Raw genomic sequence first — 24,922 nt, forward strand, 5'->3', positions numbered from 1 at the left:
GTTTAGGGGAGTGAGTTATGTGATGGCAATATTACAGAGCTGAAATGGAATTGAATGAGTCTTGGATGGAGCTATTACAGAGACGGCTGCTGTAAGATTGGTTGTTAAGGCTGGCTGGGAATCAGTTTAAGTGGAGGTTTGCTTTTGATATTCACTGACAATCAATGATGCTCGAAAAATAGGTCCTATGAATGGAGATTATGTGTGATTTGTGTACAGTCTCAAGCAAATGAGAAAATATAGTGTATGAAGTGTTATATGCATCATAAAGAGTGGAGAGGCATATTAATGGGCTTTATTGTGCCTGGACCAAAATATGAAATAACTGCTGCTAGGCTTGGGAACCGTGTTAGATTTATTGATATGGATTTGGAATGCTTAGACTGCTGCACCTGCAACGCGATTTTGGATAAGGGGATGAAAATGGATGGATGGATGTATTCCGATTCTAATTTCAGTCCGCTTCCGCTTCTCAATCCCAGTTGTTACTGTTTCTTGATTCTGAGATTGAAAAAGTGAACAGGGCCGTCATACGCATTGCAACCTCAATAGAACAGGACATCACACATCCACTAAACACCTACCTCATCCCACTCCCCTCAGGATGCAGGTACAGAGCACTGAGGTTCAGAAGGGCTCACCTTGGCAAGAGCCTGATCCCTGCTTTTATAGCGAGCCTGAACAAAAGGCCTCGCTGAATGATACAACTTTGTCTGAGTGTTGATGTATTTGTGGATAGTTTGTTGAGCTCACAGTGTATGTTCTTGTGATTGTCTATGTCTGTGGAAATGCAGAAAGGTGCTGTGGAAAAGAATTTCCCCAAGGGGACAATAAAGTCTAAAGTATAAACAGAGTTTCAACAAGACAGGGTCTCTTCGTTGTAACTAGAGGTTGGGCTCGCTCTCTGAAATCTTGAAATCGTGTCTAACAAATATATATTTGAAACATTTGTAGACGTGATTCGTTTACCTCAATACAAACACAAACTTGACCTCAACTGTGTCCTGTGCCTGAGTGTGACCAGACATTCCCACAGCTGATACTGCTAACTGTGTCTGGGGCGTTTTTTTGTGAACAGGAGCACACAGTGCATCTTTCAAATTCAAGCCGTGTTGGAGTAAACACTTTGTCAAATTGGACCTGCTTCCTCCATTGCATGAAATGACTTTGCCACATGCGTTGCACTGTGCCAAACTTTCGTTAGCTTGCTGCGGTCCGCCATGATCATCTATGTCACGAATGACATAATGCTACATCAGCACAGCAGGTCCAGCCAGATGAGTACAACCTCTGTGGACTGCAAAGTTCTCACTGAGGTTTAATTCTCTTTTTAAAGCAGCAAGCACATCTCTTAGAGTCTTTCCACTGCTGTCTGACAACCTGCTGTCTTCTTCTTGTGCTATGCAGCTGCCATGTTCTTTTTCAGCCAATTAACTGTCGTCCATGTTCCCCTCATTCATGTCATTAGCGTCACCACATGGAGTCATGAAGTAGTGGCACGGTGAGTCAAATTGGGAGGGAAATCTAGAGTCATATTCAACCTTTGTTGAATCACAAAACAGTATATTGCTGTGTCGTTATTTTGTACCAACTCCCAAAAAGAATGAAATCCCATCTAGAATCTTACCTTTCCTTCAATCCCTACATCTGTTCACTTTCCCATCCTCTCCCTTCTTTGCTTTCTGGTGTTCCTCTCCTTCACCATCCCCAAGAGAGATCCCTCTCCAGCCTCAGTCTGCCCGATGGGAATTGACATGTAACGCGTATAAGCAAGCGGGCTAACATGCGCCTTATGGGAGCATATATTGTACAACAGGAAGAGGAACAAAAGAGGCGGTGTGCTGGGCTGCTGGGAGCCATCGCACACACACACACACACACACAAATGCACGCAGAGCATTTCTACCCGCCGCTCGCTACTGACACCAGAATTCTTCAGCCTGACACCGGTGATGGATTAGATGCGTTATCGAGGCGGAGAGAGGCTCCATGTTTTCTCCTAGTGCGCAGAAAAAGAAAGTGAGAGAAAAGGAAGACACACACATACACACACATACACGCACACACACATATATATATAAGCAACTGAATACTATAAACCCATTCCACTTGAAAAGAAGAAATACAAAAACCCTCTGCTACATTTCAAGCTGGCTTTCCAGGACGGACATGCACACAGATAGAGATGCAGCAATGAGCCTGTTTGGTACACAGTGTTCTGCCAATTGTGGAATACAGCCAGTTGATTTGTATCTGTTGTCATGTGTGTGTATTTGTGTGTGTGCCTTGTGAATTTTTGCTGCGTTGTGTGGATGATGAACCCCCCACATCCCCACGGTGACTCATACTACCAGTCCACTCACCCTGATGGAGCCCAAACTCGCGCCCAAAGGGAGCAACTGCATCCGAGGCTGGGTATTACACATCCATCTCCCAGGGGGATGGACAGTGGATCTGTCAGCACTACTCATACCCCAGTGCCACCATTCTTTCACACTGCCATGTAACATGGAGTATTGAAACTCACATACATGTACACAGACATTACATTGAATAGCTTTCTGCAGAGGCTCACAGCAAGGTGTTAGACTCAAATCTATTTTTGGCCTTTTGCATACTCTGCAAGTATTCTTATGGGTTTCCTTTGAGTGCGTTGGTTTCTTCCCACACTAAAGTAGAGCTGTACCACGTCTTTACTGGGATATGAATATGTCTGGTGGACACTTTGCAAAAAGCTGGCTGTCATACAATTAGACAAAAACTTTTCAGAAGCATCAGATTGAATCAGATGGAGCCTTGGATACATGAGCTGACGTTTGCACAGTTTTGTACAGGACGTGCTAGCCTTAGAAGTCCCTTTAGTCTGGATCACTTGTTCACCAGTCACTCTCATCCAACTAGGGTTGCAAAATTCTGGGAGTTTTCAAAGTTTGAAACTTTCCATGGGAATTAACGTGAGTTTATGGGAATAAACCAGGAATTGACTACATTGAAGGTTGGCTCTTAATAGTGAACTTAAATATAGTTGGGGAAAATATATTTTAGCATAATCCTGACTAAAACAACCAGATTTCATGCAAGTACAGTTGAATATCTATGCTATTCCTCAATCATATGCACATAGCACACTGCTTACTGCAGGGCTATTGAGACCACGTCCCCTACATGCACTGTGCATTCCTCCCTCACATGAAGCACAGATGATTTCTATTTTGGATGGATGTCTGCTTATAACAAAACAATTATTTATGCTTGGATATGATACCTTTCCATTAAATTACCCTCAATTACCAGTTAATTCCCAGAAATTTCCATAATCCCATGGAAAGTTTCCAATTTGGAATATTTCCATAATTCCCATGGAAATTTCCTGGAAATTTTACATCTCTTTACAACCCTAAATCCAACACACATGTATTTAAGTTTGGACCGCTCGTAAAAAGGATGTATAACTTGCATGTTATATATGTTGCATTATGTTCTGAGAGCTCCCTGCCCTTCCATGTGCATATGTAGAAACCCAATCCTGAGGTGGGAAGAGCACACCTCTCCTCCCTTCCATGTGCATACATAAAAAGGCAAGGCAGGGAGAGCACCAGCATAGAGCTGTGTCGAGATAATGCTTATGCGTGTAAAAGCTAATATACTTGAGGGGGTTTAAGCTAGCACTTGCAATTTTGCAAAAGCTTAAGTGCACCACAGTAACATAGTTTTTTAAGCATTACTTAACAAATGCTAATAGTAACCATACTAAACTATTGCTGTATCTAAACAGTGTTAAGTGCTTTGTGCTTTGTCAGGCAGTCATTTCTTCAAAGGTTAGCGGTTTGATCCCCAGGTTGTGCACTATAGCCTATGTTGAAGTGTTCTAGGGGAGGACATGGAGCCCTAAATCACCCTCAAAGGCACAACCTGCAGTGTGTGAATGTTGTAGTGATTAGATTAGCACTGATGGGAGGATATGCACTTTACATAGCAGCCTTTGCCTTTGTCAGTTTATAAATGGGTGAATTTAATACTTAATGTAAATGTGCTTGGAGGGGTTGGAAGACCAGAAAAGCACTATATAAATTTAGTGCATTTACCATTTTATCACTTGAGCCCAGTCTCCCGCCGCCTTTGTGTTCCTGCACCTTTGTCCTTTCTGTGCACAGATATCTCCCCATGCTTGAAGACATAGTGCTTCTTTTTCTGCCTTAAACACAGCGTTTACCAAAGACCCAGAGCAGAGTCCTAAGCATTGATAGGTGTTTACTTTTGATGGCTTGAGACAATGGGGAAAATTACTTTTTCCTATCTTCAAGTTGTGCTTGCGATGCAAAACCATTGTGATGATGGCACCCGCCGGCTGTCACAAAAGCCTTTCAAATCATGGACGACTCCTGACAAGCTTCACTGGCTCTTAAAAACGCTGTCAGCCGTCTGTCACCTGTCATCCGGCCCAAGGTACCGACCAATCTCAACATCACATCCAAGGCCATGTACAGAGGCTGAGATTGGACCCATCAGATGTATTGGATGTGATTGGATCCGGTTTATCATGGTCATTGTCAGGTCTCTCTGACCTGTCTTTCTTGTTTTGTTCCAGTATGCACGGCTGGACTACAAAGCTCCTTCTCTCTTCAGCAGAGCCTTGTCAAGGTCTCTGTGAGAGGTCGCTTTTGAGAGAGTGAGTGGTTGTTTTCTGATTGTGTGGAATCTAATCCAGTGCATTGGATCAGCCAGATAAACTTTAACATCCAAGACTGTTGATCTGGATTAGTTTAGATGCAGGAGATAGCTGCCAGAAAGGTTATTCAGGAGTTCAACTTGCACTTTCCGCTCTCTCTCCTTCCTTTTTTTTCTCTCACTTCATGCAGAATGTGCTTCCAAATTTTAGCCATCAAAGCACAATCTCCCTAAAATCATCTCCCATTATTCTATTCTTGTACTCAGTGTAGGTGGAGGACCTACAATTTGACTTAATCCTATCCTGGTACAAGGTGTTAGTGCTGAACGTGCTTTCACCACTGTGGTTGGGTAAAAAGGTTCCCGTGCGTGGGTTACGCTCCGCTCTGCCAGATGAAATATGCTGGTAGAATAATGCTCACCCTCACATGGATCAGTATTGGTGTTGGCAGCCACCTGCACTCGTGAGTGTCCTGTTTCAGAAACGCAAACCTCCCTCAAGGCTAAGGTCAGAAAATAGCTTCTTTCCAAATGTGAAAAGAAAGCAGCTCTCAGGTAATAGTTAGCAGCTGCAGCCATTAAAGGAGAAACATTCTTTTCAAATTGAGTGGTTAATGTTGAACAAACACTTGGAGACGAGCTGTAAAGCAGAGGCCAAATCTGTAAATCAGAAAATCATTGCTCGCTATGTTTTTCTTTTAAAACGTGCTTATGTTAGATTTTTTTTTCCTCTTGAAACTGGATCTGAACTCGGTTATTTACGTCTCGGTTCCTTCTCGTACAGAGCAGGACTGTTGTATTAAAGGTCATTTCCACATTATGCGTATGTGTCTTTATGTAGGGGTTACTACATTTTTACCTTCCCCTCTCCCTTCTCCCTTCTATCTCTTCAGAGCAGTATCCACAATTCTCTGCAAACACAAATTCAATGCATTTTTTTTTGTACCCTGGATTTATTCAGCACTTTTTACTCAGCAAATTGCTTCGCAGAGACTCACACGGTCGGGGACCCAGAGTCTGGCACTGTGTTCAAAACCAGTGAGACCAAGGCAAAGAGGGAGAGAGGGAAAGAGAAAGAAGGGATAAGGGCAATTTGAATTGGAGTTTGGTCATTCTTCAAACGTTTTTCCAGGGTGCTTACATGGTCGGATCAAAAGCATCCTGCTGGCAGAGGCCCTTGTAGCCACGAGGGGAGGCCTCTGATGCGGCTGCCATTGCTTCCCTGCCGGCCAATCCTCCCCCCCTCGTCTCCCTGTCGCTTTTTCCTGACTAGGTGCTGTGACATAAAGTTTGTACATAAAAACAAAACTCCCTGCTTTAGGTCTTTTTATGTGGCAGCCTGGGAACTTGCCCTCACTTTAAAGTAGAAAAATATTACTACACATCTTTTAGAGAGAGGTTTCTCTCTGTGTAGTCTGGACTCTCACAGGAAAGACTTTGTGTCGGTACCAGAAAGTATAATACAAAGGTTTGGATTTTTAAATATGGTAACCCTCCATGTGCTCCATGGTTTATAACTAGCTGGTTGAGAAGTTCTTGGACTCAGTGACTCCTGGAGACATTTATTTTATCCCTAATCCTTAAAGGTGACATATCATGCAAAATCGACTTTTTAATGGTTCTCTACCTGAAATACGTGTCCCTGGCATGTCTACAACCCCCCCAAAATGAAAAAAATCCATTCTGCCCCTGTTCTGATTTCTCCACCTTTCTGTAAATGTGTGCTGAAACGAGACGTCAGAGCTCGGAGCTTGTTCAGACCATAGACTGTATGAAATACAAATCAACCCCTCCTCTGTTTTTCATTACCTGCACACATGTGTGCTAACAAGGAGCTTAGGAGGGAGGCATGCTAGTTGTAGCCTGTCTTAATAAACACAAAGGTCGGTTTTACTCCCCACATCTGCAGATTTGAAGATCTAGTGGATGATTTTTATTTTTCATGGAAAAGTGCTAGCGCTAGTTAGCATAGCCACATAGCTACATGTTTGTAGCTGTGTACGAAGACACCCGTCGACATACTGACAAATAAAACAACAAGAAACACAAAATCTGTGACCAATCCTTCAGAAAGGTCCTGCTGCAGGCGCCTCTCCGTCAGGATCAGATTCTGGATCAGATTCAGAGGGTTGAAGTAACGCGGGTCTGTGAGCAGCCGTGTATATTCAGCCAACATGTAAACATTAGATCAACATGCTGGAGAGCCGAGGGCACATCCACTTCCTGAGGGGGCGTGGTCAGAGAGCTCATTCTCATTTAAAGGCACAGTCACAGAAAACAGCCTGTTCTGAGCAGGGCTGAAAAAGAGGGGTTTACAGGGATACCAAAATCTGATTTCAAAGTGTTTTTTGAGCATAAACTTTAAAGACATGTTTTGGGGACCTCTTAGACCAATATATTTTGATGAAAAAGAGCATAATATGTCACCTTTAAGCCTCATTTATACTTCTGAGTCAAATCGACGATGTAGCCTACGCTGTAGCTCCCGTACCTACGCAGAGGCCTACACACGTAGCTGACATGCATCTCCTACAAAACGTAACTACTTGTAGAATTGACGCAGACCACAAGTCCTGTGATTGGTCCACTTGGCAGCTGATCCTGCATTTACAGCACTTCCAGGATCCCCGCTCATTGGCTGCACATCGGCCCTATATTTCATCTCCTCCTCTCTATTCTTCATGTAATCATGTCTGCATGATAAACAGCAACATGTATCAGCTGTAGATTAACATAACATGCTCTGAATCTCTGTGGAAAAGTAAACAAAGATCGTAGCGGGGCCGGAAGCGGGCGACCGGCTACCAGAGGGACCACACTGCCCTCAAGCGTTTCGGCGTAGAATTGCTGCGCTACATGGACACATCGACGCACAAGTATGTGGGGCTCATGTCCGTGTCAGCCCCTGCTGAGTAGGGGCAACACAGAAGAATGAATCAGCTTTTAGTCCTGTGTTTGTTTGTTTGGACTTGTTTGTATTTGAGCCATACGATATACTCAGTGCGATTATCACAACAAGTTCCTGATCATCATTTTCCTACTTTTTAAAAACGCCTTGTTGTTTCCTTTCCTCAATTTGTAACCACGCAGGCAGCAGAGCCTCCTGGGTTACATGGAGAATGTTTCTCAACACTCTCATACATCCTCACCTTTTCCCCGCTCCTGCCTCACTTTACTCAGTTGTAGCACCCTGACGCCGGTGATAGAGAGAGGCCGGCTAATGGCTGTGGTGTTGAAACGAGGGAGTGTGTTAGATCAGGGCACGGCGAGGGCAGCTCTCTGGGGCGCCTGGGGCTCGTTTCAGCGTACGGGTCCTCCCGAAATAGAGGGGCAGACGGGCTTGAGGGTATGATTCCAACCTGTTACCAGGCTTCTCGCCCAGCCTGATAAATAATGCAGGGTCAAACGGGGCAGAGAGGGGATAGTTCTAAGTACCTGAGAGGGCAGAGCTGGAGGAAAAGCGATGCTGAGGAAATGAATGTTTTGAGCTGCAGAGTCGCTTACTCAGGTGGTGGATACTGCAGGCTGGTAGGATCGGAGCGTGGGAGTGAGTGAGTGAGGGAGTGCGGTAAACAGATGGAGTTTTTGACTGAATTATTTTTGGTCCACTGGTTTCTCCATTTACTTGCTCAGGGTTTTTTTTTTTTTTCATGTGTGTCTTTCGCCCACCCAGAGGTGAGCCTGGCCTGCAAACTACTTCACATTCAACTAACATGCCTCACACACACGCGCACTTTTCTGCACTTCCTTACTATACTCTACAGATGTGTGTGTTGATGTCTGCTTATGTGTGAATGTAACACACTTTGAAAGATTTGCAGCTTCTTAATGTGAAAAGCAACTGGGTGTCAATGTGTGTCCACAGTGGGATGCTTGAGTGTTTCAGACTACACTATTTTCTCAGTATGAGATCTAAGGGGAGGAAAAGTGCACACAAAAGGAGGAGAGATGGAGAACTTTGAACTTTGAACTTTGCAAAAGAAACCCAGGAAATACATCGAGAACACATCTGTGTTTTTGGTCCGTCTGGGGCCGGCGCTCGTCAGACCTCATAAAGGTTTTGGTCAACATACACAGCAGGACAGTCGCCTTGGAAGTCAGCATCCACCAAGGAGTGTGTAACAGCTCACCTGATGGATGTTGCCAGAGTATCAAGCCCCATACCCTGCCATTGCCAGTCAGCCTGGTGTGTGGTGGTGGAGCTTTGACGGTGCAGATCTTGGTGATGGTTGCATATATTTAAAGGCGTGCTTTGTTGGCCAAAGTGGCGAAGGGGTTTCATGGGTATAGCAGTCGAATATGGATCAGCTGGTCCAAGGAGATGCCTGATGCTCCTCCATCACCCCACTCTTCCTAGTGGCCGTCCTGTAGGAGAGGGACCAACATTTCCAAGCTTTGCATCCTATGATGAGGCCCTGCACTCAGATGCTTTATACCTGAGTTTCATCTGCAGTAGACTTGGTTTTGCTAGCTATGATGTCTTATAGCATTCTTAAAGGAGTCATATTCCCCCAAATTTGCACCACCTACAGCTTTTATAAGTTCTACTCTTTCAATCATTGTTTGTTTTTTTGTTTCAGATTAATTCAGAACAAGATCATGCAAACACCAATCCTATGTCTAGTTTTGGTAGCACGTTATACAGTGTAATGTCTGTTAATGTTCCTGCAGCTTGATGATGCAAATGAGAGATCTGAGCCTTATTTTGCACTAAAAAATAAAGCTGCAGCGATCATGTAAAAATGGATCCCACCACCATTGTTTTTCACTAATCATAATCGCTTTGCCTGCTGTGTTCTTGTTTTCGCTTCACTCTGAAACAAAACCCCAGCCTGGAGACTCAAGGTTTTGTTCTGGACCTGCTCTCAGACACTGGTGTGTGTTTTGAGTGTGTGTCCCAGAGCCAAATGTGAATGTAGAGGCCCCTGGACGGCGTTGAGAGCCTGTGTGTGTGATAGCAATCTGATTCAGATGAACTGCCGGCGTGTGGGGGGGAAGGTCGGGCTATCTTGTGATCCCAGTGGCGGCCCTCTAGGACACATATCACAGCATGACAGACTGCTCCTACGGGTGCAAGCGCACACACAAACACACACACACGCCCACACACTGACACAGTAGTGAGCAGAACAGCGCTGGTCTGGCTGCGCACCGACATGCTTTATGGATGAGCGTATTTGCGGAGGACTCCCTCTGCACTGCAGTGTCAGTAACCAGATGAAGACTGGCACGGCCCCCACATCCTGCCTTTTCTCCTCCTACATATGGTTTTCACATATGTCTTCTTTTTTTGTTGTTTGGATTAGCCTGCAGAGGTCGGACGTAGGTCAGCCGTGGAGGGCCTCAGCCACTTTAAGCTCTGCCCCTCGACTGTGCCGCCTGCTGTCTTGCACTCGGCTAACCCTCAAGATTTGAAGGCAAAGCTTTGGGGGGCTTTGTGCTGAACTTACATCATGTTTCTTTTACTCCACCATTCTGCAATTTGACACACATTCATACCCATACATCAAGGCTTGTGTGTGTGTATGTGTGTGTGTGCTCATTCGCTATCAAACCCCGCCCTCCCCCGCAGTTGATCTTCCTTTGACAGACATGTGACCTTGACTTTCCCCTCTGTGATGCTTTATAGAGAGGGGAGCTGCTCTTTGCTGCTGTCACCGTCTCAATAGATAGATGGATGTTTGGGTGGAGGAAGGCAGGCGGAGATGGACAGATGATAGAGACATCAGTTTTCATGGAAAGAAGGAGGGCCTGTTGACATGTGGCTTCACAGAGACACCTCCCACGCCCACCTTCAGAAGCCCCATGCCACCCCACAAGATTTACCACCCTGGTTATTTAAAAGTCCACACTAATCTGTGGAAGAAAGTCAAAACAGGGCGAGCTTTTGGTCCATTCTGGTCAGTGCGGGTCACGTATGTCATGCAAGTCATTACTCTGCGTTTCCACTGTTGTTGTAGTGAGGTGGTCTTGGCCTGAAGTTCAAAGTGTTGCTGTGGGAATGCATCATTCATCAGGAGAAAGAGGAAAGGAAAACAGAGCTAGGGTTTCACAAAGGTCTAATAATGTCAGGCAATAATTCTTAACAGTTGTTGTAACCTCATCCTACATTGAATCAGAGGGGGATGACATATACAACAAAACACAATATCCTCTAATGAGTTTGGCACATTTTTAGCAGTTAGAGTGGAAGTAAAGGAAAGTCATTTAATCAGGGCTTTCCTTATTTATTACATAAGGAAAAAAAACAGGCTGGAACCAACCAACCAAGCGGCAAGCTCAGGTGTTAAAAAGTGAAGCCAAGCTGAAGTGCAAAATGAATGCAGTTCAATAAATGTCCACTAGAGGCTTGCTCCAAAAGCTAAGGATATCCCATTAATACTCATGTTGAAGCCCATATTTTCTAGCAAAATCCTGGCTTTGGTCTGAAAAGCTCATTCCTTTATTTGAATTTTTTTTATAAGCATTAACTATAAAGACCGAAACCAAGTCTGAGAAAGATGTATTTGACGTGTAATTTGACTTCATAGTTTGACCTCATAGTTTGAAATTGTATGTTCTTTTTTTGGCTTAATACGGGACCTGAGAAACGAAATTTCATTCCATATCATGCGACAGCTTGTATTGGTATGACAATAAAATACCTTGAATCCTTGAATCCTTGAATCCTTGAATCTTTGAATCCTTATCCTAAGTTCCATCTGTTGACATCAAGCGTGCCGGATACGGCCCTGGTGGTGAGGCTTTCAGCAGTGTGACTGCCCCCTGGTGGCTGGCTGCAGTATAGGTCAAAAAATCCGTCTCCCCCATTCATTTGAATGGGGGAGCAGTCAAACTTTAAAAAATAAATACACGTCGTATGAATGTTTCTCACATCCGTATGCTGTGGTGATATGTAGTTAGTATTTGACTGTTCTGTGTTCAAGGCCTCTTTTTTCTGAAAAGTTTATTTTTCGTTAGTTATTAGAGTTTAAAAAACTGGGTTTTACTTCCGGGTTTCCTTTGATTCACAGCCGCCGTAGAACGAAACTTCAAAGGACACACAGCGTCTTGTGACGTTACGCTGTAGGGCGGAGCTTATTACAAAGGCTTCACAGGCTCTGGCTGCACAATGGCTGCGCCCAGGAGAGGGATTTTTTGGCTTCAGAACTGTACAACGGGAAGAGGCGGAGCAACGCTGTCCATTTTTATTTACAGTCTATGGTTGACATGAGGGAGGCGGGGTTTATGACCAATAGTGGAGCCAGTGAATATACAGAGCTCTAAATCTTTTTGCTCAATGAACACTTGTGTTGTATTTTTATATGCTGGCTAGCCTGTTCCTGAGCGTCATCAGGGAGGCAGCCTACCTGAAAGTTTGAGACAGCACTTATTTGGGCATAGAATCTGCCCTGAACACATGATGACTACAGTCATGGCCAAAAGTTTTGAGAATGACACAAATATTACATTTCCACAAAGTCTGCTGCTTCAGGGTTTTTAGGTGTTTTTGTCAGATGTTTCTATGGTACAATGAAATACAATTAGAAGCATTTCATAAGTATCAAAAGCTTTTATTGAGAATTACACAGAATTCATGCGATAAGTCAATATTTGCAGTGTTGACCCTTCTTTTTCAAGACCTCTGCAATTCTCCCTGGCATGCTGTCAATCAACTTCTGGACCAAATCCTGACTGATGGCAGTCCATTCTTGCATAATCAATGTTTGGAGTTTGTCAGAATTTGTGGGTTTTTGATTGTCCACCCGCCTCTTGAGGATTGACCACAAGTTCTCAATGGGATTAAGATCTGGGGAGTTTCCTGGCCAAGGGCCCAAAATCTTAATGTTTTGTTCCCCGAGCCATTTTGTTATGACTTTTGCTTTATGGCAAGGTGCTCCATCATGCTGGAAAAGGCATTCTTCATCACCAAACTGCCTTTGGATGGTTGGGAGAAGTTGCTCTGGGAGGACGTTCTGGTACCATTCTTTATTCATGGCTGTGTTTTTAGGCAAGATTGTGAGAGAGCCCACTCCCTTGACCGAAAAGCAACCCCACACATGAATGGTCTCAGGATGCTTCACTGTTGGCAAGAGACAGGACTGATGGTAGCGCTCACCTCGTCTTCTCCGAACAAGCCTTCCTCCAGATGACCCAAACAATCGGAAAGGGGATTCATCAGAGAAAATGACTTTACCCCAGTCCTCAGCAGTCCAGTCCCTGTACCTTCTGCAGAATATCAGTCTGTCCCTGATGTTTTTACTGGAGAGAAGTGGCTTCTTTGCTGCCCTCCTTGACGCCAGGCCTTCCTCCAAAAGTCTTCGCCTCACTGTGCGTGCAGATGCACTCACACCTGCCTGCTGCCATTCCTGAGCAAGCTCTGCACTGGTGGTGGCCCGATCCCGCAGCTGTAACACCTTCAGGAGACGGTCCTGGCGCTTGCTGGACTTTCTTGGGCGCCCTGGAGCCTGTTTGGCAACAATTGAACCTCTCTCCTTGAAGTTCTTGATAATTCGATAGACGGTTGACTGAGGTGCAATCTTACTCGTTGCTATAAACTTCCCTGTTAGGCCCTTTTTGTGCAATGCAATGATGGCTGCACGTGTTTCCTTGCAGGTAACCATGGCTAACAGATGAGGAACAATGGTGTCATGCACCATCTTCCTTTTAAAGTGTCCAGTCACTAAATCATGACAGATTGATCGCCAGCCTTGTCCTCATCAACACCCACACCTGTGTTAATGTGTGTGACACCTGTGTGTCATTGAAATGATGTTAGCTGGTCCTTTTGTGGCAGGGCTGAAATGCAGTGGAAATGTGTTTTTGGTGATAAAGTTCATTTTCAAGGTAAAGAGGGACTTTGCAATTAATTGCAGTTGAGCTGATCACTCCTCATAACATTCTGAAGTATATGCAAATTACCATTATAAAAACTGAAACAGCAGACTTTGTGAAAATTAATAGTTGTGTCATTCTCAAAACTTTTGGCCATGACTGTAGAGGTGTGAAAAAATATCGATACAGCAATATATCACGATACTTTGACCTCCAATATTATAACGATATTTCAAGTCTTAATATTGTTATTTTTGTAATTATAAAAATTCACATTTTAGCCGAGTTGAGCTAAAATACAACTTCAGTATTTCAAAAACAATAAAGTGGAAAAGTTGTTTTCAATCAAATAGTTTTGACTTAATTTGTCCTTTCAATTTTGAGTAATATTGTGTGATTTACATACACTATCCATACTTTTTCTTAGTTTACTGAGTAGAATATTGCAATATATCACAATATTGTGATATCGTGATACTATCGTATCGTGACCCAAGTATCGTGATGCGTATCATATCATGAGGTTCTTGGCAATACTCACCCCTAATGATGACTCATCTTTTTTTTTTTCTGTTTTTCCAGAAAAGCTAACTCAAAAATATCATCAAGAATACATTTGACTTTGATAATGATTATTCTGAGATATTTTGGATTTTCATTTCATTTCGTGGGAACTTCAACATATCCAAACTGTCCAACTGGAGTATCTCCTCCTGCCTGATTCTCCCAGTTGCTTTCTGACAATGATAGATTGTCTTGCAAATATTGTTTGACCCACGCCTGTCTCACCTGTCAATCACTCTCCATTTGTTTTCCCCTTTCCTGCTGCCACACTGGTATAAATAGCAATCATTGACCTGTTTGTGTTTGTGTTTCTCAGATTCGTGTTGACGGGCCTCCTCACGGCGGCGTCCAGTACGAGACGATGGCGGTCATCAAGGACGGCAGCCCTGTGCTGCGAGATATGGCCTTCTCCCTCGACCGCAACTACCTCTACGTCATGTCAGAGAGACAGGTGAGAAACACGCGTGCTAACTTGTGTTTGCTAGTTATACACATGCCCTTTCTGCGGGAGCATGTGTGGCTTAAAGGTGTCTGTGTGTGTGTGTTTGTACAAATGTCAGGAAAAGTGTGACTGTATGTGTGAGCTGCAGCACGGCCTGATGTGGCCCACCTCTTAACATCAGCAGCAGCACCACCCTCTGTTAGCTATAAATAACCCGGGTGGCACAGCGGGGGACGTTGTGACAGCGTTTGATAATGAAGGAGAACAATGAGGGCAGGGAGGAGGAATGAAATGGAGACACAGGGAAAAGACAAGGTAGAATGAAAGAGAGTGAGAGAGAAAGATGAAGGGCACTTGCCGGCTGGCTGAGGCAGAGGATGAGAGGAAGAGTGATGAAGGAAAGAGGGACAGCTGGAGGAGCGTGTGACTTAGACGGAGTAAAGGGAGAGACACAGAGAGAAGAAGAGAGACTGAGTGCAAGGTCATCCTTTCACACTTCTAATGAAGTGACACAGCATTGCGGGGCGGGTGGGAAGCAGCCGATAGCCATCAATGCAGCTGACATACTAAGTAGGAAGAAGAGGCGAGGACGACAAGGGTAGAGGAGGACACAGAGAGAGTGAAGGTGAGGAGATGAGAGGAGAGGGAAAACATGATGGGACAGAAAAAGAGATGAGAAGAGGAGAAGGAGTGACAAGAGGAGAGGAGGAGCAGCTGCAGGGGAGCGTGGAAGCGCAGCAGCCCCAGAGACAGACGACGTGCAAGGCTGTCAGATTGAGGTGATACATTGCCGTCCTCTCTGCTTATCTCTTCTTTTAACACACTCAACAGCCGGCTGGACAGAGATCACAGGTTAGGAGACGGCCGAGGTTGGCGAATGTGGTGTGAAGGAGCTCTGACACTCGTGTCCATTTCTGTAGGGAGGCGGACATATACTGTAATCTGCTGTTTCCTTTTACCACTCAGAATCTGTGACTAACACACAGCTGTGTTTTGTATGATTTATTTTTATTCCACTGGTAGAAAAAGAAAAATCTAAAACACTGTTCAGATGCCTGCTGTGAGAGTAAAAATATAACAATGTCAATTAGAATCACATCCTGAAAATCAAATCTTCACTTTTACCAACATCACTGCTGAAACTCTTATTTAGTCATATTACAGAAATGATATCTGCATGAATATGAAGACAAATACCAGCTCCTTTCTTTCATTAACTTTACAATATATTGTATATCTACCAAACCCATCTGATCGTACAACTAGTGGAGCTTCTTCAAACTCAAGATTTTCAAAGACGGCTAAAAGTGGTTAGCTTAAGCTGATAATCACCTAGATGTCTGGGGATTGTAAACTGTTTCAGGTTCCAGTGCTAATAAATAACACTAAAAGTGTCATTAATAAACTGTGCGACATTACAGGGAAACATGAAGCTAGAATGAGCCTTGATTATACACATTTTATGGCCTACACATGAAGCAAACTGAAGGCTAACGACAGTGCTAACAGGAAATGTGATATAATTCTAAAAGTGACGGATTAACAGCAGCAAGAGGAATCAACACTACCAAACACAGTTAAACATACTTCCTCTTTATCTTTCCAACTAACTATTTATCTTTTTGCCATCCAAACTGTACTCCTGTTTAGCTAGCTCTAGCCTGGCTTGTAGCTGCTACATCCTAAGCACAGGATCTTCATTTGCTTAGTTCCATGAATGCAGCGCACACATCTCTTCACAGACTTCAGCGAGCTTATCTTGACTCTTCAAAACGAAAGCTTAACTATTCACACAAGTCATGCTGCCACTTTTCTTATACTGCTCAGGGCTCTCAAGTTTTGAACTCAGTTCAGAGTGAGATTTTGGCAGCGGATTGTATCCTCTCATTATAGTCACTATCCAGATTTAGATAGATAGATAGATAGATAGATAGATAGATAGATAGATAGATAGATAGATAGATAGATAGATAGATAGATAGATAGATAGATAGATAGATAGATAGATAGATAGATAGATAGATAGATAGATAGATAGATAGATAGATAGATAGATAGATAGATAGATAGATGGATGGATGGATGGATTGATGGATTGATTGATTGCTCTCTTTATTTTTGTGAAAAGTAGTAAGTTGCGCATCCTTTTCTTTGGAACGTAGCATTGTTGCGTTGTTTTACCCGGATACTGTGATGCTATTTTTTGATTGGCTGTTGGTTAGCTATATTTCTTCCTTTTTTCTGATTAGCTGGTGCATTGCAAGCTCATTCTGAACTCTACGGAAAACCCACTTGATTCCTACCTGTTCCACAGTTTAAGGAAAAGCGGTGCAACTTGGTGGACGTTGTCCTAGTAATTACTCTGTGTGAGAAATACAAAGTCTGAGCGTGTGAACAGGTTGAAATGCGTGTGTCTCACGCCCAATGCATGAGACTTGAGAGCCCTGAGTATGTGAATAAGAGTCTACTGATTTGGGAAAATTTCACAGTATGCATCGGACCAGTCTCCCTTGCGTATTGTTTCCCACAATGCACAGCGCTCGTTCTGCTTTTTCTTTTCTCTTCTTCTTTTGAAGGGGGGAACTATGTGATGTGAAAATTATTAGATTGCATGTAAACATCTTCCTAACTTTTTAAATCATAAGTGGATGCTAAAGAAGCAGTTTCGCTATTAGCTTGGCCGTTGTTTACTTCTGCTTTCCGAAACCGGCAATTCAATGACGTCTGGCTCAGCTTGCTGCAACACAGATCCAACAGAGCAGTCATACTACATACTAAATTCAAACGCAGTATGTAGTAGGCAGTACCTACTGCCAACTACATTAGTAGGTAGTATGTAGCAGGCCCTTTCGAAAACAGCCACAGTTCCTTAAATGATTTTGAAGGGTTGCTGTTTTTTCTGACTATCAGACTAATGTACCTCAGCTTGCTCAGCTTTCTTTATCAACCCACCATTGGTAGACGAGTAAGGAGCAGCCCTTGAGACTAATCCTTATTTGGAATATCATCAGTATCAGCAACAATCATGCGCATGTTCTTTTCATGTTAACATGAATCTAACAGTGAGGTGATGACTCCAGCATGCATGACACAGATTCCAGGAGTAAAGAGGGGTTTGTTCTGAGTCTGCCTCCCATATTTACTGAATCCTTTATTTCCACTTATTCTGCAGATGAAACAAGCTTTTGATGTCAGGCTCATAACTGCTAGTCATCTGAATGAGAAGTGATGCTGCTGAATATTATTAGTATTCAGCATGTAGGCTCCTCTGTTTTGCTCTCCAGGGGTTGGGGAGGATCGAAGCAGACAGACACACACGTACACACACACACACACACACACACAAACATACTGAGTCTCTATCAACGACTGTGGGGATGTAGCCCTGCATGTTCAAGGATACGACTCGATAGTCACACCTGGTGGAGTAAGTGGATTGGGATTTGGCATGGCCGCACACACACTGATATATCCTTTTTTCATACAAGTTAGCAAATTTGATAGAAAGTGCTTGCGTTGTTGGTGGAAATGGAACCAACATTTTTTTAAGAAACGTTTTCACACAGAATCTATAGAGTCAACACTCATGGCAGTTTAATCAATCCAGCTGGATGAAACTAATATCTGTTATCCCGTTCCACATGCATCACATATCACAGATTTTAGATGACCATATATAAAACAATCATTAGCTCTGCATTTTACCTGTCGCCATCTTGGTTTTTAGGAGCTAGAAGTGACCAGGGGATTGGTGTTTTCATGATCTTGTTCTGAATTAATCTGAAACAAAAAACAAACAATGATTGAAAGAGTATAACTTATAAAAGCTGTAGGTGGTGCAAATTTTTGGGGAATATGACTCCTTTAAGAATGCTATAAGATATGACATCATAGCTAGCAAAACCAAGTCTACTGCAGATGAAACTCAGGCATAAAGCATCTGTGCGCAGGGCCTCATCAGAGGATGCAAAGCTTGGAAATGTTGGTCCCTCTCCTACAAGATCATCACCGTTAAGAGTGGTGTGATGGAGCAGCATTAGACATCTCCTTGGACCAGCTGATCTGTGTTCGACTGCTGTTCCAATGAAACCCCTTCGTCACTTTGGCCAACCAAATTTTTTTCACATACCCAATTTGTTTGTATCTAAATTTTGCAACAATTTACACAATGACCTTATTAATCAAAGAGATATTTGCCTAGCTAATTAGATGATAATCCTATTGAACATATGCTAACTGTGGGAATCAGTCTACAGAAAAGTAGGGAGGTAGATGAAAACCAAATTCAATGTAGAAGTGCACAAAACTGCAGTTTATCAAGTGTCCACTTGAGGCTGTTTCCAAAAGCTACGTAAATTAAATCAGAGCCCATGTTCCAATTTCCATTTTACAGCACACAAACATAAACATAAACATAAACATAAACATAAACATAATAATAATAATAATAATAATAATAATAATAATAATAATAATAATAACTGGTATTTATATAGCGCCTTTCAAGAAATCCAAGGCCCCTTCACAGGGTCAGGTAGGGGGTCTGGGGCGTAGGTGGGGAAACACTATCTAATGGGGAAAGGCCTTGAGGAAAAGCTGCGTTTTTACAGCTTTTTTAAAACTGTCCAGGGTTGGGGCGTTGTGAATGTCGGGAGGAAGAGAGTTCCACAGAGTGGGGGCTGCCACACTGAAGGCTCTGTCTCCAAAAGTACCATGTTTACAGTCTTGCACAAACAACGGTTTGGGCCTTCATACCTACTGTAAAATTCAGTAAGACGCACTTTTTAGACCTTTAATGTCATCTAAACATTAAGCTGTCCAATACACACCATCCCGCAGAATACAGTTGAAACTATTTTCCACCAGGTGAAGCCCAAAAACAGAAACTACATCCTGTAATATATGCAACTTATATTCTTGAATTTACGGTGATTTTAAGGTTATTACCTCCGACATTAAAACTGTACTGATTGAACATTTTTATAACTCATACAGTTTTATTATTACAAGGTAAGGAGTTAAGCATTATGAGTTGTGATTAGGGGCTTGTTGCAGCAGGCTATGAACTGAGCTTCACCTCTTTGTCAGCTTCCTGATAAGTCTGAAGTTAACATGAGTCAGCTTTTCCAATTGGGCAATCGTCATCTGTGAGCTTCATAAAGCTTCTCCTGAAACCACTGAGTGATGACAACGTCCATGTTTTGTTTAGTCTGTTGTCCTTTCTCACTGACTCTTATACAGTCAGACATTCTATTGGAAACAAGGAAGCCGCCCCCTGCTGGGCACAGATAGAATACCGGTTTCGTGCACCCCTGCTTTTGCTTCTTCTTTTTTTTAAACCAAGTGGTTACATCCGCTCCTTGTGACAGTCTACCATGTTGTATTTTTCAAAAGCGTATTAGCACCCCACGCTGTAAAAGACCGAGACGCAGACTTCAAACCAGGCCTTTCACACAATGGCATGCAGAGAGGAAGATCTATTTGACCTTTATCTAATCGTGAGCCTAAATGTCACCTCGAGCAACATTTGAAGTCAGACATCCAGGACATCACGGGATCCATGTTGTCTGAGCTCCGCTTGTTCCCGTGTGTCTGACTGATGCCGTCGGAGGCCAAGCACATGGTGATGGGAGTCGCTAAGAACAAAGGAGGGATGATATCAAACAGAATGCAGGGCAGATTTGGCTCCAGTTGCATTTCCTACTCTGAATAACAAAGAGGCCCTGTGTGTTTGGCACAGTGGGAAAGAGAGAATACAGATAGACCCGGGGAGAGAGAGCCAGACTGTGAATGAGAGAGAGAGAGCGAGAGGGAGAGAAATTGGGAGAGGGAGTGTGAGTAGTATTTGCTCAGCGAGGCCGTGCTCCACAATCTGGGCTGTCGCTCTCTCTCTCTCTCTCCCGTCCTCACACCTGCCTGCGTGTGTTGTGGCGAAGCTGAGAATCGTGGGATGTGTGAGGGCTATTGTAAACACAAACATGCATACAAGCACCCACGGACACACACACACACACACACACACACAACCACACACACATGCTCTCGTTTGTGTTCATTTGCATAGGTACCCACATAATGCACTGATTCTCGCAATCACATGAGGAAAAACTATAATTACAGACACATGCGAGCACCAGCCTCCCATTCAATATTCAAATGGAGTCTCTATAGAGCTTTTGAAGGCTCTTCATGTAGCCTTTTCCTCTCACCCTCACATATATAGATCACACCTACTGCATATGTATAGATTTTCTTCACTAAGAAAGAACTTTCTGCTCCCTCTTTTTTTGTTTCTTCCTCACACTCCCACACCAGACACCGTCGTGCTCTCACCCCCCTGAACATATTTTAATAGCTCCCTGTTTCATATTCGATCCGTTCTGCTGCCATGTTAAACTGTGCTTTTGTTTTGTAGATGTAATGACAATAGCATCCACCATATTAATGATGTGCTGAGATTGACCCAGTGCGAGGCAGCGCAGTGGAACTGATGAAAAGACCTGGCTCACTGACTTTCTCTTCTCCAGGAGCGGTGTATGAGTGTGTGCATATGTGCGATTGTGTGTGTGTGCGTGTTTGCCTTCCTGTAGGGTGCTGTATCATTACTGACAGTCCTGAAACACATGGCAGTGGGTTTTCATCTCAAGTTCTATCCTCAGATGTTTGTTTATATCCACTATGGTGCTTCTATTGAAAAACCTAAAAAGAGAAAAAAGGGCTCATTGCATCATCTCCGGATTTTCACAGGACTCGCACTCTGAGCTCCAAGCCCCTCCAACAGTTCATGTGCATCCTGTGATTCTTAAGATCCAAAGTGTGGATTTCTGCCAGATCACATGTTTGAGTCATGTTGCGTTGTGTGTGTGTATATGTGTGCGTGTGTGTGTGTTACTGCTTCTATATTTAGACCAACGATCCTGCGATTTTTGGTACTTGCTGGGAAGCAGCGCCGGCAGCGAACGCAGTGATAGAGAAAAAGGTCATCGCTGTTTCTCAAGATTCAGCCGAGCAGCCTTCCAGACACGTCCTCGACTTTTTCCCTCACCTTTTTTTCCTTTTTTTCTTCTTCTTCTCCTCTTTCTGCGTCATACCAAATGCCCCCTGAAATTTCTTACAACACCTCCCTGAATTTAATATTGCATCAAAAGCTGTAGATTTCAAACTGAATAGCATATCTTTCAATCTGCCTCTGCTGTAACAAAAGCAAGCTTGGGTATGTACTACATAACATCTGCCTAGGTTTTACATGCAGAGCTAGGGGGGGCTTTAACCTTTATCTTTTAAACCCTACTTTACATACAGACGGATACACTGTGCCTACAGTAATACTGTAACGCCATTACAAGTCCAGGAGATGCTCTAATCAAACAGGTAGAAAGAGTATTCATGTGTGAATGGCAGCTGGAGCAGAGCTAAACCACTGGTGCTTTTGCCAGCTCATGCAAATTCAGAGCACTGGATCTGCATGAGTGTTTGTTCTGGCCTCATCCCCACCAACTGGAGTCTGTGTCTTTCCCTCTCTCACTCCCATTCATTAACAACCACTCCTTTCTCCTCTCCTGCAACCTTATATGTTTCCTTTTTCCAGGATGTAAAACCTGCACATGCCGGCTCAGGTCACGTGTTTCTCTGACACCTCGATAAGTCCTGTGTTTGTGTGCAGTGCTACAGTTTCTGAGTTCAAACCGACCGATGGATACACGAGCACGCCTGACACTGTGCCCCACATGAGTCCTAAAGCGCTACTCGTTCTCTTTGTTGTTGGTTTATCAACACAATGCAGCGCACTGGGATAAATGGCGACAACCACTCCAGTATCGAATAGGGGTCTTTTGGGGGCCTGGATTATCAACATTTTTATGAGGCTCTTTTTCATTCCCTTTGTGGCGCATTGTGCCGTTACGGCCGCTGGCACCCAGCAGTCAAGCGAGCACTCATCACACACGGTCGAGAACCAGCGACAGCATTATGTCGCTTGCTTTGGTCAGTGGCCAGTATACGCCGAGCTCGGGCTGTAATGTATTATTCATGGGGAACAATCAAGATTTAACATCTGAAAGGGTTTTGAAGTGATACCTGTGGCGTGGGTTTAGTTCTGCCTCAAAAGCTTTTTAAAAACACCTCCATAAAGAAAAAAAAAACTCTGGAAAAAAAAGAAGTGGCTACGTTTTTATCACGTCTTAATTAAATCCCAAGAAAGAGGCAGGTGTTGACTTTGTAATGGAGCTCAATGGTTTTTGTAATGTTTTACTGCTATAGCGTACAAGAGTACATAATAGGCCCTAACAGAATTAATGGCGTTCCCAGTGAAATAGTGGCCCTCTAATTGACAACTCTTTATAAGGATGAGTGTGAAATCCTCGCTAGCATGACCAACTGAGGGATACTGAGCTGGCTTGTAAAACAGACTCGTCTTTCATGGAGAGACACTCGGTCCTCCCCCTATAGAGGCGTTCAGCCATGTGCTGCTGTCACTCTCCAACACACCCATAGCTCTTTAGCAAACATTAAACCCCCTCAGCCTCCGATTCCTCGTACGCCATCCTTCCTCCCTTACCCCGGCTCCATGTATGGAACGGCAACATTACAGCTCACAGATTATCAGAAAAGAAAGGAACACCTCTTTTTTTTCAAGCCTGGCAATTTCTTTCAGGTGCTCAGCTGTGAAATTTGAAATCCATGCATGGATTCTTCCTTCTTTTTTTAACCCCTTTTTTTTTTGGGCGTATGAGGCCTCCTTGCAACCTGTTCGCCCTCCAAGCACCCCCACTCTCCTTTCCCCTGGAGTTCTCTGGCTCCCCCTCTCTCCTCCTCCCTCTCACACCAGGAACCTTTGTTTGGCTGATGTGGTTAGATTGGGAGGAAATGGGTTGAGTGGTTATCAAGACGGGAGGAAATAGGATTCATTCACACTTGGTCCAGGCTTAGATTAGCTGACATGCTACTGGTTCATCATTATGCAGGACTTTGGTGTGTATGACACGCTGATTTCACGTGTTAATGGCCGTGGAACACATGATGGCTTGTGGCCAGGCTTTACACTGTGTACTGTAGGTGTTACAGCTTGTGCAGACAGCAGCAGTGTTGGTGGAGAGCCTTTTGTTTCCTGGTTTTAGTGTTTACACCCTCCACAACAAGCAGATTGGACTGGCTTATGTCCAGACCACTCACGCGTAGATTCAAGTGTGCAGGTTCTTACAAGCCTTATTGGTGATTTGTTTTACCCCCCCAAATACACAATACTGATTTTAAGCCACTACTTCTGAGAAACAGAAAGCTGGTGTGGAGGAGAGACGTTTGGAAAAGTTTCAAGCTAAAAGAATTGACACAACTGATGAGTAAAGAAAGACAAAAATGCACAGGAACAAAGATTTGTCTTTGTGTCTTCTTCGTCCATGTACCTCTTTCCTTTCCACTTTGTAAGTTTGTTGTTCCAGCTGAGAAATGATGGACTTCTTGGCAGCTTCCACCACCTCACCGAACATTGCCTTGCTGCCCCTTGACCCTTCACTGGCCTAGGGGCAGTCTGGTTAGTTTGCAGCTGCAAGAGAGCGAACATGACCAGGGTTTTGACCGTTGACCCTTATCTCTGTGCAACCCACCAATCTGTCCGTCAGCGACACCCCAAACACAAAGACTTCCAACTCCCCTACGATACAGTGCAGAGGGCAATCGAGAGGCAGCGTTCAGGATAAAAGACCAATCAGTGGAATGTGCTGAATTCAGTAAGCAGCTCTGTTAAGTCTCAGAGTTTTCTCCCTCTGAAGTCATTTCCCACAATCCCTTTTTTTCACATTACTGAGGTTCACAAATCATAATGCTGACTATTCTCCTTTTTTACCTCTGAATGTGGAATACTTTTCCACATCCCACAGGGTATAAGAGATATCTTTGTCGCTCTTGAATGTACACTAATTCCCCTGTTGTACCCATGGTGGAATTTTGGGCCATTTCAATGTGAGTTATGAAATAAGTGTTGTATCTAACTTGGGCCTAAAACTGAGGAGAAATGAAGTGTGATTTATGAAAAACAACTTATGAGACAGCAGGTTCCATGTTTGCATTTCCACCAACAGTACCCAGGATTTTTTAGTCCAAGGAGCAACTTTTCAAGGGGACTTAAAGGTTCTTCCAGTCCTTCCTCTTTTGCCTTTCCAACAAGGTCTAAAGACCAGTGAGAATTAGAATAGTCTTCTGAATGCTGAGAGTGCTTCATCATTCAGAAATGTCACCTGCACTTTCATATAGAACTACCCCAGAAGGAGTACCTCTTAGGGGTTACTTATTTAGACCCTGGTCCCTGCAGTGAAAACACCACAAACTTTGGTTCCTGTAGTGGAAACCAAGCAAAAGATTCTCAATCATGCATGAGGACACATTGATGCCACGTTCTATGGACCCCACATCCCATCCCATTCTACCTTCATCACAGCG

General features: G+C 43.7%; 1 protein-coding gene across 1 annotated transcript in view; it reads left to right on the top strand.

Moving 5' to 3' along the window:
- The window catches only part of plxna2 (plexin A2), a 273,461-nt gene that overhangs the window by 88,536 nt on the left and 160,003 nt on the right, over positions 1-24,922 (top strand). The window contains exon 4 of the mRNA XM_034696628.1: positions 14,363-14,497. Coding sequence (XP_034552519.1) covers positions 14,363-14,497 — 135 coding nt within the window. The remainder of the gene's footprint in view (positions 1-14,362; positions 14,498-24,922) is intronic.

Source organism: Notolabrus celidotus, chromosome 11 (genome assembly GCF_009762535.1).
Source record: "Notolabrus celidotus isolate fNotCel1 chromosome 11, fNotCel1.pri, whole genome shotgun sequence".
Lineage (NCBI taxonomy): Eukaryota > Metazoa > Chordata > Actinopteri > Labriformes > Labridae > Notolabrus > Notolabrus celidotus.